The following is a 15,751-nucleotide window of genomic DNA, read 5'->3' on the forward strand; positions in this document are numbered from 1 at the left end:
TTCTGCATAGGACTCAGGTGCCCACCAGTCATACTGCCACATGCTCCTCATTGTGATACCCTGGTGTACAATGCCCTCAGGAAACTGTCTGGAAGCTAATGGTTGTTCTGGAATTCTAGTGATCACATTCTGCTTATCGTATAGGTGGAATATGAGACTCTGGACGGAGCCAGTAATCCTGCACTGCTTCCTTTTCCCTGACTCCCATTGGTTTGATACATTGCATTACTTCCACAACATCATTAAGGGTAGGAATAGGGAGAAACAAGAAAAGCAAGTCAACAGCATGGATAAATAAGCCTTCTTCAAAGTGTCTCTGACCGACCATGAGTAGTCAGACCTTCCCTGGAGGAATATTGATACAGAACACTAAATCCACCCTGAGAGAGGCGCTTTTGATGGCCAACTTTTCTAGAACAACCTTGGAAATGAAGACTTCAAGAACATCAATTTAAGTCTCTTGAAAGTTCTAGAATGATAGAAGATCGAGTAGGGGCCACTGAGTCTAACCTGAAGGTGATCACAGGTGGGATCAAGCAGGGACGGCAGGTAGCAAATCACTAGAATAGGCATTATGTTACCAACCATTGAATATCATTTTGGAAGTCTACTGAGGCGCATCAAGTGAGTAATCCACAAGAATGGCTAAATAAGCCTTCTTCAAAGTGTCTCTGACCGACCATGAGTAGTCAGACCTTCCCTGGAGGAATATTGATACAGAACACTAAATCCACCCTGAGAGAGGCGCTTTTGATGGCCAACTTTTCTAGAACAACCTTGGAAATGAAGACTTCAAGAACATCAATTTAAGTCTCTTGAAAGTTCTAGAATGATAGAAGATCGAGTAGGGGCCACTGAGTCTAACCTGAAGGTGATCACAGGTGGGATCAAGCAGGGACGGCAGGTAGCAAATCACTAGAATAGGCATTATGTTACCAACCATTGAATATCATTTTGGAAGTCTACTGAGGCGCATCAAGTGAGTAATCCACAAGAATGGCTATTTTGCTGCTAACCTTGGTCTATCCTTTGTGAAGTCAATGCAATGGTGGCAGTAAGCAAACTATAGAAATGGTTATTGTGCAACCAGCCATGGTATATACTTTGAAGAGTGCACCTAGGAAATGGCTGGTGCATTCTATTAGAGATGCTAATATGTGTGTAGGTTAATGACTAATCCTCTGGAGAGATGCGGTTAGATTAGGAACATAAACGGGAGTCTCATGAGAAGGGAATGGAGAAAAGGCAAGGAGAGACCAGGGCAGGACTACCGGCCCATGGGGAAAAAAACGAAGGCACTGTAGGAATTTACCTTGAACCTTACTACAGTTCAAGTAGCTATACTAGTCACTGAGAATGCTAGAGTGCCTGGGAGGATCTATGTGGAAGTCAGGGTCTTACCAGTGTGTTACAAAAGACTTCCTTCATGCGCAGTCCATGCAAAGTTGGCCAGCAGTAGGGCAAAAGAGGAGGAGAATAGGGCCTGGGGATGAGCTGGTGATGGAGGGTGGAGTAGGGGTGGGGGTGGGGCAGAGGTGACACACGACTTGTCTGCAAGGCAGTTTCTTGAACAACTAGATACTCAGAGTCATTATTCGATCTCTTTTTAAAACAGATTATAAAAGCATAATTTCATCAAGTAAACCGTATCACAATATTATAAAACCATATAAAAACGATTAAAACAATTAAGATCTATATAAACTTTTTGTCAATTTCATCAAATTACCTGTATACAGGAAAAGTAATATTTAAAAGCCATGAATGAGGGCAACAGTAGCCTTCATACATTTTTGCTTCATAGTCCACCGTCACTTAACTAAGGCCAAATTATTCTCATTAATACAGGAAATTATGTAAATAGGGCCAGATTCCTCCTCTTTCTCACACAAGCCCACAAAAAACATGCTACAGAAAAGCAGACAAAAAGGGTCGGAGAATGCCTTTTAAAAAATGCAATGCCCCCCTGCACTGTATGAAGTTATAGCGCCTTAAAAGCGGTAGGATAAAGGCTATCCTTTCAGTGTGGTAAAACTTGCAGAATAGTACTACATGTAGATCCGTTTGAGGCGAGTGGTTGTCACACGGACAGGGGGGCAAATCTGAATGTTTAAACTTTCTCACTGGAAGAGCTAGCATCAGAGGGATGTAATTCAGGCGAAAGTGCAGTAGAATACATCTGTGAAGCGCAAGGATAATGGACGAAGGGTATGAAAATCCATTACCTGCTCTTGGCCGAATCAAATCATACGCAATTATTGCCTTTTGTTGCCAATGCTTTTCCCTCTGGAGAAAATTAGCCGTCTGAAGACACCTCTCAGTAATTTGCCGCTTAGATACCTTCCTACACAATGAAGGCTCTCCAAACAGGTTGCCCTGACCAATTGCAGTCAGTTCAGCCTCTACATAACTGAGCCAACCAATCCTGTTGTAGTGGCCCAATTTCGTGCAGCTGGCAATTATGCGTTGCGTTAAATTGACTGTGGACCTCCGCCAAATCGAACACCACAGTAGGATTGGGGCCAGTCTAATAGCGTCAAGCAAATGGGGAAACCCCAATTCAAGGTGTAAAATGTAGTTTGAGAGAGAATGGGGTAAAGAGGCACGATTTTTGAAGAAGTTATCTTCTATCCTCTGAAGCTGATCCGAATTTCCCAACCCCCCAATCTCCTGCCGCTGCCTTTGTTTTGGCTCGGTAAATATTTTTAATCGTATCTAGAGGGTTGGCTCCCAACTTCCTTGTATTCTAATTCCTTAATGGAATAGCAGCTAATGTGAAGATCCTGATGGAACAGCAAACATTTCCTCATGAAAGTATCCAATGGATACATTTTCTCAAGGCATTCTCCCAAAGACTGTAAAAGGACATTTCTTCAAGAAGACTACCTAGTGGAGCCATTTCCTCTTTGTAATGTAGATACAGTGTGACTTGCTCAAAAAAAAGTGCTAGGAATGGATTACCACATACCAAAGAATTACTGATAATCGCCCTGAATCTTGGTCCCACGGATATTATCAGCATTAGCGCTGGAATAGTGCTATGTCCAGACATATCATCAGGATGTAAGATTTATGACACCTTAGTCCATAATATCATATGTTGCAAGGTCTTGTACAATTTCTGTGATATTAAAAAAAAATCTATATTTTACTGTAAATTTTACACGTTATCGTCCATACACAGTACTTGGGACACAGTTGTTGGATCAATAAATCTGCTAGCAAACATAAGCTGTTATTACTATATCCCTCACATGTGAAAATTACACAGGTCTTCCAAGAGCACATTGTAAAATCTGCTCTCATTGATCTTCAGTGAATGGCCCCTTTCTCAGGGGCACAGTCCTGTCATTTTAACCTCCTAAGTCCTAATGTGGAGATATTTTTAAAAAATCACCATTCAAATTGTAATTTTTGGCAAGATGATATTTTTCTGGGTGTCACATACATTTTGAAAAGCAGTTTGCAATTACTATTTGCTAAAGTGATTTACATTTGGTGGTACTATAATTCATCGGCAGGTAATTACTAAAAGAAATACCGCCAACTGACTGAGCAAGTTGTTTATATTATTTTTTTTTTTTTTAAGGATGCAGGCCATGTATGTGAAGTTTGAGATCCAGTTCAAGATTGTGTAAAATAAAGAATCACTATGTCTAAGTGATAACTCTGGGCATGCGAGGTAGGTTGGGGTATAATCTGAGAAACAGTCACTGATGACGTTGGCATTTTAGTTATTGAGATGCTGCTAAATCCAAGAAGTTGTCTACTGCGGTGTAATGTGCTGTGAATAAAAGTCTCAGGTAATTCACTTACTGCTGAATTCCTAATATACCATCAGTGAACTTAAAACTAAGATTTCACTTTTTACAGCTCGAATTGACTTGATTAATAAACAATCTTTTACCTGTTGTGATGAAAGGACTTCACTCTGCAGAAGAGCCCAAAGGCAAGAGATAGCTGTGGTACGGATGGCAGCCGATGTCCTCCCCGCATGCCACTGCAGATTAGGAACCAATATATCTTGTACCATAGTCTCCAGATAAAGATGGAACTGCCTTAAGCCAGAAACAAGAAGGAAATTGTGCATTGTGAGAGCAGTACAAAGCAGAGGTATTCTGTTTTTCCCCCCCAAGGCAATTTGGCGTTAGTCCGTTAATCTTTTTGTGTACTGGTAAATTCTGTTGCAATGAACTTTTCAGCAGACTGTTACCAAAGATAAATGCTGTTTTATTTTTTACCAAACCATGCTGTAATTTTTTTAGGTAAACATCAACACTTATCAAAGAGATACCAAAACGCACACTTGCAAATGATTAAAATAATAACATTACACTGTAGAGGAATGTCCGAATACAGGCTTTACCATACAACGGAAAAACTGAACATGGCTAAGGACTTACTAAGGAAAATAAAAAAACAGACTCAGAGTTCAGCGATTAAAGAGGATGTCTTATAGGTGCATTCTTCACAAATAGCCTTTCCTTTCGAACCATGTAAATAAGCAGTACATAGCCATTTTTGTGACTGGCAATCTACTTACACTAGCCATGTAGTATACTGGCTCTATTATTTGCTCTGAAGTACATGGAGCGAAGGTGTCATTAAATACTTAACTTCTTGGAAGCCACGGGGTTAAGTGATATAAATATTATCATGCTGAAACAGAACAAGGGCGGCTCGAGGGCCTTTGCAGACTCTAAATGGACTCTAAATGTACTGTGCGGATATGCTCCCATGCATTTATCATCACCCTCAATGCTTCCGCTAAGGGTTCCCTCTAACCTGGCCTTTACAAATGTCAGTGCTGGGGTCTTCTTCCAATTAGTCATTAACGTCTGTTCTACAATAACCTTTAATTACTCGAAGTACTATCTCCAATGCGGTCGTGTTAGACTTCACAGAGGATTTCATCATCTGCATAATGCAACGTGGTTGTATATTTTTAACCAAGATTAGAAGGCAAAAAGGCAGCGGCTCACAATTTTCTTTAGCACAGGAATACAGTGAGGCGAGAAGTGGCACAATAAACGCACCCCTTACACCAGTAAAACATACTTTGCATTGCTCTGTGCAGCCTGCCCTTACGGATGCCCTTGTACCCTGCTGCATTAGTTGTATAGACATTTGAAGACATTTAGATTCAGTTAAGTGTGTTGTGGCAGAACCACTGTACGTTTAACGCATTAGCCCCCAGGTTCTGCATGGTACTCGGTATCCCCATTGATGAATACTGACATGTACCCTGTAGATCACTGTAATCAGGAGTCTCGAGCCGCTTTATTTTTACTATACATTTCTTTTTTGCATTTTAACACATATAAATGTATGTGAGTCGTTACAGGATAAAGTAATCGCAGGACTTCAATCTATTCGTTTTCATAATAAGCATTGCACACATTACAACAAGAATGCAAACATTACAATAAATGACAGCTTCACATGGTCATGCGATCGATTCAGAACAACCTTTTTTAGAGAAATCATTTTTATTGATTTTCATAACAACAATATCAGTGCACAGATATAACCATACAATAACTAGGAACTGCCTAGTGCCCCCTGGCCATACGTATCCATATCATGTCCCCTAGGTGGTTCAGATGCTTCATGTCCGACCAATGGGAAGCACCCCTCTGCCCCTCCTGTATCCCCACCTCCCCACCTCCCCCCCCCCCCCACCGCCCCCTCCCACCTCCCGTCCCCCCTGCGGCAGCTGCAAAGCAGAACAACCTTTTCAGGAAAGAAACAGGAGCATCTTAGCACACCCCAACCTGAGAGTTTCAAACTTAAAACTCCTCAGTCTACCTTATCAAATGCAGAGGAGAAGTTCATGAATTGAACTTGGTAGGAGAAGCACCCTTCCCCGAGGCATGTTTAGCCTTCAAAACAAATACCACTGCATTGTGTGCTGCAAACATTCCTTTCCTTAAATGTGGGTAATTAAAGTCATATGAACTTTGAATGAACTTATTAGCATTAAATAAATATAAACACTGGTGTTTGAGACTTCTGCCTGAAACAGTAAACAGTCTAATAACCTTCAGCGGGGGCTCCTCCACTAAGGCGGAGGAGCGTCGCCCTACTAATCTGCGAACAGTTTAAAAAGGAAAACTAAAATGATAATAACCAATGTTATTATCATCTTAGTTTTCCATTCCTGCTTAGGTGCGGGGAAGGGCTGGGCTGGCCACAGCAGGGGCCAGGGGAAAGGGTGGTGAGCACCCTCTAAGTGCGCATGACGGTTTGGCTGACAAACCGCCATGCACACTATGCATATTTTCCACCGGTTGTAATACCCAGCCTGCACATGCGGTGAACCCATCTCTGCTCTTTTTCAAACAGCACTTTTTCTGCATTATGATTCTTTGTTGTGAGGGATTCCAGAATGACCCATTTTAAGTCATTCACTGTGTGTTTTGCTTCTATAAAGTAATTACTCATTTTTGTCCTGTTTCTTTTGCATTTGGCATTGCTCTTATGTTCGCATATCCTCTGCTTGACTTTTTGGCACGTCATCCCTATGTAACATAGGGCACAAGGACAAGTGATCATGTAAATTGCGTGTGTTGTATTGCAATTGGTGTGGTACCTGATTGTCCACTTGAAGTCCGGGAGAAGTTGTATGATTTTTGTTGCCGTAGTCAGATTGCAGACAGAACAGGAACCACATGGGTAGTGCCCCAATACAGGGGGGGGTTACTCCATAGTCATGGGGTCAATTCTCCTCGTGTTTGTCCTTTAACCTTTATCACTGATCACTACTGCACTAACCAGTGGGTCCCCTCCAGGTGGAGGAAGCATAAGAACTAACCCTATGATGATGCTGTCACGTTTTTAAGAGTCAGGCGGAGAATCAAGATATACCGCCACCCCAACCTCTGTACGTGAATGAGGGTTTTTTATCGGTATATTACACGAAAATTGATAAACCCTGGTTACTCAGGACAAGTGATCCATTCCCCATTTGATTTTTTTGTTAATCTTTGTCATCTGCCAGCTATACCTACAGGCATGTAACTTTTCCTTCTGCATCATAGGATCTTCACTAATAGTCATAAATCTTGAATAGAATATACTGTGAGACCGTAAAGATTGTAAAAGGGAGGTTGTCATGGGGAATCAGTAGTGCAGAAAAGAAGGACAAGAAAACCTATTTGAAGAGGTTTCTTAATGTCTCTTGCCCAAACTTTGAGTCGGCTTGAGAATCCGATTCTAAACAGTAATGCTTTGGGAATGAATACAGAGAGCTCCAAGTTGCTGCCTTACAAATGTCCGGAATAGGTACCTGCTTCACCCAAGCTGTGGTTGCAGCTTTTCTTCTTCTTAAATGAGGACTAAGTTTTCCTGGTAAAGGCTTATTGGCAATCCGGGAACATGGTGTAATGCATGAAACTATCCACCTAGCTATGGATTGTTTTGAGGTTGGTTAACCTTGTCTCAAGGCCCCCAATAATTTATGAACAGCTGGGACGGTTTTCTAATAACTTTTGATATGTCTAGGTAAAAATGAACAACTCTTAAGTTTAAGGGAGTGTAATGTTCTTTTTCGCTGCAGAAGAGGGGTTTGGAAAAAAGGTAGGAAGAGTGATAGATTGAGATGGAAATCTGTGACTACCTTAGGCAAAAAAGAAGGGTGCATATGTAAAATAACCCTATTGTGGTGGAAAACTGTAAAGGGTTCTACAGAAGATAGAGCTTGCAATTCACTGACTCTACGAGGCGAGGTAATTTCAATCAAAAAATCAGTTTTCTATGACAAGTGTTATAGCGATGCTTTATGGATCGTTTTGAAGGACGGACACATTAATTTGGATAACACTATGTTCAACTCCCAATGAGGAGGGGGGGTTTCTGCGAGGAGGAACAACTTTTTAGAGGCCTTCCAGAAAGTCTTTCACTACTGGGATTTTGAAAAAGGACTCTTGCATAGGAGATTTACGATAAACAGTAATCGCTGCTAGGTGAACTGTTATTGAGGTCAGCTGTAGGCCAGATTTGTCTAAATGTCATAAATAAGGTAGTATGATATCTTCCTGTACTGTAATAGGATCATAGTTCTTTGAACGACACCAAATGCATAACAAGTACTTGTGGAAGGCCGCTTTACTTTTTTCAGAATGTTCATGCAATCTTTTGGAAGATTTAGATGTCCATATTGGATAACCTGAGGAGCCATGCTGCAAAATTCAGTGACTATATCGAGGGATGGAGAATTCTGCCCTGAAGTTTGTATAGAAGGTCTGATCTGAGGGGAAGACGCTTGTGGTGGATTATAGATAAGTGGAGCAGGTCTGTGTACAGCCACTGTATCACCCCCCAAATTAATGGGATTGGTGGAAAGGCATGATGAAGTGGAGTTGACCAGTCTATGACAAGGGCATTGCTCAGAGACTTCGGTACGGGTGCCCTAGATGCGAAATGTTGGCATTTTGAGTTTTGGGCAGTAGCGAATAGATCTAAAGTTGGAGTGCCCCATTATTGGAAGATGGCATCTACGACTTTGTTGTTCAGGACCTATTCATGGTTTTCTTCGGCTGAGCAAATCTGCTTCCACGTTTAAAACACCTGGAATGTGAAAAGCTGTAATGGAGAGGCATCTCGCCAGAGCCCAATGCCATAGAGTTTGTGCCTGGTGAGACAACTGGTTGGACCTTGTTCCACCCTGTTTGTTGACATAAAACATTGTGGTGGTGTTGTCTGTCTGAAGCACGATGTCCTTCGAATGCAACGATGGAAGAAACGCTTTGAGGGCCAGAATAACTGCTTTAATTTCTAGGAGATTTATATGGTATTTCTTTTCAAGACCACAGACCTTGGCTGGATAGATCGTCCATGTGGGCACCCCATCCTGTGATGATGGTTTGGGATGGGATTGGTTTCTGAAAATGAACCCCCTACAGTAGATTGTTCGAGTTGGTCCACCACAATAGGGACTGGCGCGCACTGGGTGTCAGGAGAATCCAATCTTCCCAGAGGCCTGTTCTCTGAGACCATTGATCCTCATGACATGTCTGTAGAGGTCTCATATACAAGCGAGCGTTCGGTACAATGTTGATGCAGGAAGCCATTGAACCTAGTAGTGATGCTACAGTGCTTATTGTTGGTTTGGTGTGGCGAAGAATTTGAGAACATTTCCTTTGAATTGAGGGAACTCTCTCAACCGAAGGATACACGCTTTCTTTTGGAGTGTCCAGAATAGCTACTAGAAATTTTAAGCACTGAACCGGATTTGTAATGGACTACTGTGAATTGACCTGGATACCTAGCCTTGCCAGAGGAGATGATGTGGCATTGAAGTCTTCCTTTGCTTTGTGAAAAGACTCTGCTCTGATAAGCCTATCATCCAGGTAAGGATATACGAAAATACCTTGCTTTCTCAGTTGGGCCGTGACCACTGCCATGCATTCGGAAAAAGATTGTGGCGTTGATTTTAGACCAAAGGAGAGCACAGCATATTGACAATGATGAGAGCCCACTTGAAATCTGAGACATTGTCTGTGACACGGTAGAATGGGAATATGAAAATATGCGTCCTGTAGATCTACAGCACCTCGTTCTTTCTAAGGTGTAGGAAAATTTGATGCAGTGAAAGCATTCTGAAAATCTCCCTCTTTATAAATTTGTTTGAGAGGAATTGGTCGAAAATGACGGAAGTGATATTTCTTTCTGATCAAGAAATATCTTGAATAGATTCCTCTGCCCCTCTGATGCAGTGGAACTACCTCTATAGGTCTCTTGCGCAGTAGGATAGCGGTCTCATTCTTGAGGCCGTCCACATGGGCCGGTAAGGTCTGTTGTGGACAGGTTTTTGGTGGCGCGCTGATGAAGCGCAAAGCGTAGTCATTTAGAATTATATTTAGGACCTATTTGTCTGTAGTAATCCTTGTCCACTATTTCATATGGAACTGTACCGTTCCCCCCACTGGAGTGGGCAACTGTGTGTGTGTGTGTGTGGGGGGGGGATGTGATCCTCATTGATTTGTCCTGGAAGGTTTATCCTTGGTTTGCGAGGGCTTGTGTGGGGATGATCTCAGTTTTTGGTACTTGCTTTGAAAGGTACGCTGAGGTTGCCTATTTTGTTGCTGGTATTGGTAAGGCCACCTAGAGGTTTGAACCCTATGATAGAAACTTCTTTTGTCCTTGGGATTGAACTGTTTGAATACGTTTTTCTGTTGTTCCAAAGCAACTGCCTTGAGCGTTTCCGCTTCATTTTTCACGTGCAGCATTTCATCTTCTGTGTGCTGCCCAAATAGGGAAGATCCGGATAAAGGAAGATTAGCCATTTTCAGTTGAGCGTCTGGTTTCAAAGATGAGTCTTAGCCAGGATGTACATCTTAATGAAATGCCAAGGCAAAAGGCAGTGGCGGACAGATCAGCACAATCAACTGCAGCTCTGATAAACTGATTTGAAATGAGAGAGCCCTCTTTGATCATTTCTATATAATCCTGTTGTCAGTGATCTGGTAGATCGGGGATAAAAGATTTAATCCCTTCCCAATCTCTCTATGATATCTCTGCAGAATTAGCATTACGTAAAGGTGTAAATGCTGTAACACACATCTTCTTTCCATTAGCATCTGTTCTTTTACTTTCTCGATTAGGTTGTGCTGTGGTCTCTGGAGTAGAAGAGTGCTTTCTGTGTACTGCTGTTACAATTACTGAATCCGGTTTAGGATCAGCTTTAATGAAGTCTGAATCCTGAGGCGGATGCTTGCATTTCTTTAAGATTTTACAGTAGTTGGTGTAAGGAACTTCCTGCACGATGTCTATGATGCCTAGAAGGAGAGGCAGAAGAGGCCTTGGTGTAGCTCTTGGTTGTAGGGTCTCTCAAATAACATGGTCGAGGAGCATCAACTTGGATATTGAGCTTCGAAGCTCCTATAACTAGAGCATCTTGAAATGTGACAATGTCATCAACAGGAGAAGAAGTAGATGGAGTTTGAGGTGGAAATGTTGGTGTATATGAAGAGGAGGAACATGGAGATACGGTTTATGATGGAGTAGACGATGTTAGTGGGGGGCTGGGAGATTTATGTCCTGCAGGAGACATAATGGGAGAAGTAGCTTTCCACTTGCGGATAGGAGACATTGATGTTGCTCTGGAATGCTGTTGCCCCAGAGAGATATTCAGATGCTCTAAAGGAAACTGAATAGGTTCAGAAGGAAGAATAACAGGACATATTGGTGGCAAACTTGTATCCTGTTTTGGTGAGAAAGGGTCTATATGCAGAGATGAACGAGACCAGTGTGAAGAAGACAAAGATCTCCATGCGAATGATGTTTGACATCGAGAAAGGTGTGTTCGAAGTTGTACACTTTCTTTTAGGTAATACTGGAGATTTTGATGAAGATGCCGGTCTTTTTGATGTGACCACGTCCACGCCGAAGTGTGGTGTGATTTTGATGTCACATGACGAGATTGTGATGTCGAGTGAAGAGTGTGACATCCAGCAATGAGAATGTGACGCCGATCTAAGCCTGTGCGATGACTGAAGATACGTTGAAGCTGAGAAAGATCGCGACGGCGGTGCCGTATCTGCTTACTGCATTGAAGACGGCATTGGAGTTAATAGAGATGTTGAGCAGTGTCTATGTGCCATCAACGTTGAGCCGTCCTTTGAAGGCGAGCACAATGGCAGCAGGCTTCTCAGCGTGGACGTCGAACGCTTTGATGTCGATACCTGATGAGGACAGTGCTGAGAATGAGGTTTTTGGGGATTTAGATCTCCTTTTAAGTGAGTCTCTGTCTGATTTATGCCTTTTTTCTGAAGGATGAAGAGAGGGAGACCTCTCCAATCATCTCCTTTTCCTTCGTACTTTGTCTGCTTTCAAATCCTCCATGCATCCACGTAGTCTGGTGCCTTCTCTGTCTTTCAGTGTCTTTGACATTTTACTGCAAATGTCACAGCCTTTAGAGAGTAGTTGAGGAGACAGAAATACCACACAAACTTTGCGGGCATCAGAGGAAGTTTTCTTTCTGTCGCAGGAAGGGCACTTTGTGAAGAAAGAAGGCATTTTTTGCTCACCAGAAAAAATGTTTAAAAAAACAACTAACTTGGCAGAAGAGATGCCACGCGTCCAATGAAAAGCTTTGAAAAGTAGTAATTAAGGTTTTAGAAGAGTAATAAAAGTGAAAAATACACCAGAGGTATTCTGAGATCCTGACAGAAGAAGCCGGAAAAAAAACTGACACTCTCCGGCAAACTGCCACTTCAGTGCATTGTGGGATGGGGTCCCTCTGGGATTCTTAAAGATACAGGTCATATTTTTTAATTTCTATTGTTAACCTATTAGCATGTTTTTTCCTTGCATTCTACACTTTGACACAGCCCCTTTTCCTATGAAAGCGTTGTAAGCTTTGCAGTTCCTCCCTCCTGCAATCTCTGCCAGCATGTTCAGGAAAAAAACAACCCTGACACCCTACACTACAAGAGAATGAAAAATGTATTTCACTGATGAACACTACACATCTTTTTCCTGGATATTCTACATATATGAAATAAGGTGTTTGGGGGATCGCGCAGGCAGTACGGAATTATTCAAGATTTATGACTATCAATAAAGATCCTACAATGCAGAAATTAAGGTTCTGTGAGAAGTAACACTACCAAAGATGCATGCGCCAAGCTACCTTCAAATAGAAGCTGGTAGGAACTTGCACACATCCACCGGGGATCCCACAGAGTATCCCAGAGAATTTGCGCATGGGACAGATTCTATGAAGGCCACATTCCTCAGGGTAAACCTGGTTAAATACAGTACTGCCAGAGATCATATATATTTATTCATTTATATACAAATGTTATATATATATATACCCACCATGATTCAGCGCTCTTTATGGCTAACAAACAAGTGAGGTGAGGTGAGGCATACCCTCTTCATGGGTACATTTAGTTAAGCACTGAAATGACACAGCCTTTAGAGAGTAGTTGAGGAGACAGAAATACCACACAAACTTTGCGGGCATCAGAGGAAGTTTTCTTTCTGTCGCAGGAAGGGCACTTTGTGAAGAAAGAAGGCATTTTTTGCTCACCAGAAAAAATGTTTAAAAAAACAACTAACTTGGCAGAAGAGATGCCACGCGTCCAATGAAAAGCTTTGAAAAGTAGTAATTAAGGTTTTAGAAGAGTAATAAAAGTGAAAAATACACCAGAGGTATTCTGAGATCCTGACAGAAGAAGCCGGAAAAAAAACTGACACTCTCCGGCAAACTGCCACTTCAGTGCATTGTGGGATGGGGTCCCTCTGGGATTCTTAAAGATACAGGTCATATTTTTTAATTTCTATTGTTAACCTATTAGCATGTTTTTTCCTTGCATTCTACACTTTCTGACACAGCCCCTTTTCCTATGAAAGCGTTGTAAGCTTTGCAGTTCCTCCCTCCTGCAATCTCTGCCAGCATGTTCAGGAAAAAAACAACCCTGACACCCTACACTACAAGAGAATGAAAAATGTATTTCACTGATGAACACTACACATCTTTTTCCTGGATATTCTACATATATGAAATAGGGTGTTTGGGGGATCGCGCAGGCAGTACGGAATTATTCAAGATTTATGACTATCAATAAAGATCCTACAATGCAGAAATTAAGGTTCTGTGAGAAGTAACACTACCAAAGATGCATGCGCCAAGCTACCTTCAAATAGAAAGCTGGTAGGAACTTGCACACATCCACCGGGGATCCCACAGAGTATCCCAGAGAATTTGCGCATGGGACAGATTCTATGAAGGCCACATTCCTCAGGGTAAACCTGGTTAAATACAGTACTGCCAGAGATCATATATATTTATTCATTTATATACAAATGTTATATATATATATACCCACCATGATTCAGCGCTCTTTATGGCTAACAAACAAGTGAGGTGAGGTGAGGCATACCCTCTTCATGGGTACATTTAGTTAAGCACTGAAATGACATAGGCTTTCTATAAAACTTTTAGATGTTGGTTGCTAGGGTGCATACATTTGGTTCTAAGCTTGCACTACACCAATGTTTAAAACATATAGATTATATCCCTACATATAATAATACATGGTTGCTAGATGTGAGACTGCTAATCATCACTGATGATTTCCACAATTATAATCTTGTTTTGCCATCAGTTAGGAAAGGCGCCAATGATTTTTTCACATTAAAGTGGAAATGACATTTCACGTTTGATTGGTCAACAAGGTTGATATTTGTAAGGCATGATTTATACCCGAAAACGCAGGAAAAATATTTCAAGAGTGCACTATTGAATGAATGTTTAATGATAAAAAACTTGGTTATACTGACTTGGTAATATAACCTGCTTGAGGATTTCTGTGTGCCATATAAAGTGCTATATTTACATATCTGCTCTTCGATCAAGTGTTAGATCCACGCATTTTAACACGAAATTAAATGACCTAAATTCACACTCCACTAGAAGATTGAATTCAATTATCCAGACTTCATCATGGTAATAGCATGCACCTCTGATTGCAACTCAGCTGAAGCACAGAAACGGGAAGACCATCAATCTTGTATCAGTGTCCACAGACTAGTGCCTGTGGATAATGTGGATAAAGTACACAAACACACACAAACTGTGGCATGGCAACATAATTGTCATTGGCTTCTGTGCCTCACCATTTGAAATTTACAATATGCTATTTTACCCTTAATTATAATTACTCTCTATTCTGGAATAAGCAGTACTCTATTCTCCGTGCATATTTACCCTTAGTGGGAATAAAGCTACATCATTAGTATCAAATATTTGTTGTTATTTCCCCAACTATAACATACTTGGTACTTTTTCATCAAGGTTTCTTACATCAAGAGTGTCTTTACTTGGCAAGTGAGATATATATACACAAAGTAAGCTGTCTAAGGCCGTGCACGGTGGGGGGTTTAGTGCATGGCCAGCCTGTAGCCGTGTGCTTCACTCAACACCCAGGGGTGCTCATCCCACAGCTGCACTCAGCCGAAGGCCATTTGCTGCTTGGGGTTGGGTGCAGGACCTGGTCTGCGGACGGAGTCGGCGCCCAACCCCCAGCTGCACACAGTCAGCCTGCACCCAACTCCCATTCCACGGATCACCGAAATGGTAAAAAAAAGGTTTGGACCCGGAGGGACCCCCACAAGGCGCAGGGGGTCTGGGTGCCTCAAACCTGCCGCTTATACCTCATTTCATTTTATTATCTAGGACTCCTGGACCAGGTCCCAGATTCCTAATGCGGCGGACGCAACTTTTCTTTCAGGTTGCAGACAGCCAATCACAAAACGGATTTGGCCTCGCGGATCTGAGGATCCATCGGGGTTAGTCCCAGTAGCCAATAACAACACTGCAGGATTTGCAGATCCTCCATGGTGGATCTGCAGCGTGAAATATTCAGAATATTTTAACCTTAATTTCTCAAACATTACTGAACACATTTACACCAAATCACAAAAGGCACACTTCCTGGACCAAGCTCAAGCTTTCTGCCAAATTAGGCGTCATTCTGTTCAGCCGTTTTGTCTGTAGCTGTGTCTAATTGGTCTATGGAAAACTGATTTTTTTTTTGCCTCCCAGTAGTTAAACAAACATTAGCAAAGCCAATAGATCTTGCCTATACAAGATCTATTGGCTTTGGCAATGTGTTTTTGCCAAGTTGCACACCAGTGTAGCTGCTGTTTAGCAAAGCTAAACGTTAGTGACGTGGACTGGCCTAGAGTGGAGTGCGGCTAGTAGAGTGTCATAGACTGGATTTGTTACAGTAGAGTGTCG

The 15,751-nt window shown here is 41.9% G+C and overlaps 1 protein-coding gene and 1 long non-coding RNA gene across 3 annotated transcripts in view; one reads left to right on the forward strand and one right to left on the reverse strand.

The window, feature by feature from the left end:
* The window catches only part of DNAAF5 (dynein axonemal assembly factor 5), a 242,131-nt gene that overhangs the window by 55,087 nt on the left and 171,293 nt on the right, over positions 1-15,751 (reverse strand). For both annotated transcript variants that reach the window (XM_085629321.1, XM_085629320.1), the window contains exon 10: positions 3,908-4,058. In XM_085629321.1, coding sequence (XP_085485447.1) covers positions 3,908-4,058 — 151 coding nt within the window. The remainder of the gene's footprint in view (positions 1-3,907; positions 4,059-15,751) is intronic.
* Positions 1-15,751, forward strand: part of LOC146796642 (uncharacterized) — a 63,600-nt gene that overhangs the window by 37,250 nt on the left and 10,599 nt on the right. The window lies entirely within an intron of this gene.

The sequence above is a fragment of the Triturus cristatus genome, chromosome 10 (genome assembly GCF_964204655.1).
Source record: "Triturus cristatus chromosome 10, aTriCri1.1, whole genome shotgun sequence".
NCBI classification, from domain to species: Eukaryota; Metazoa; Chordata; class Amphibia; order Caudata; family Salamandridae; genus Triturus; species Triturus cristatus.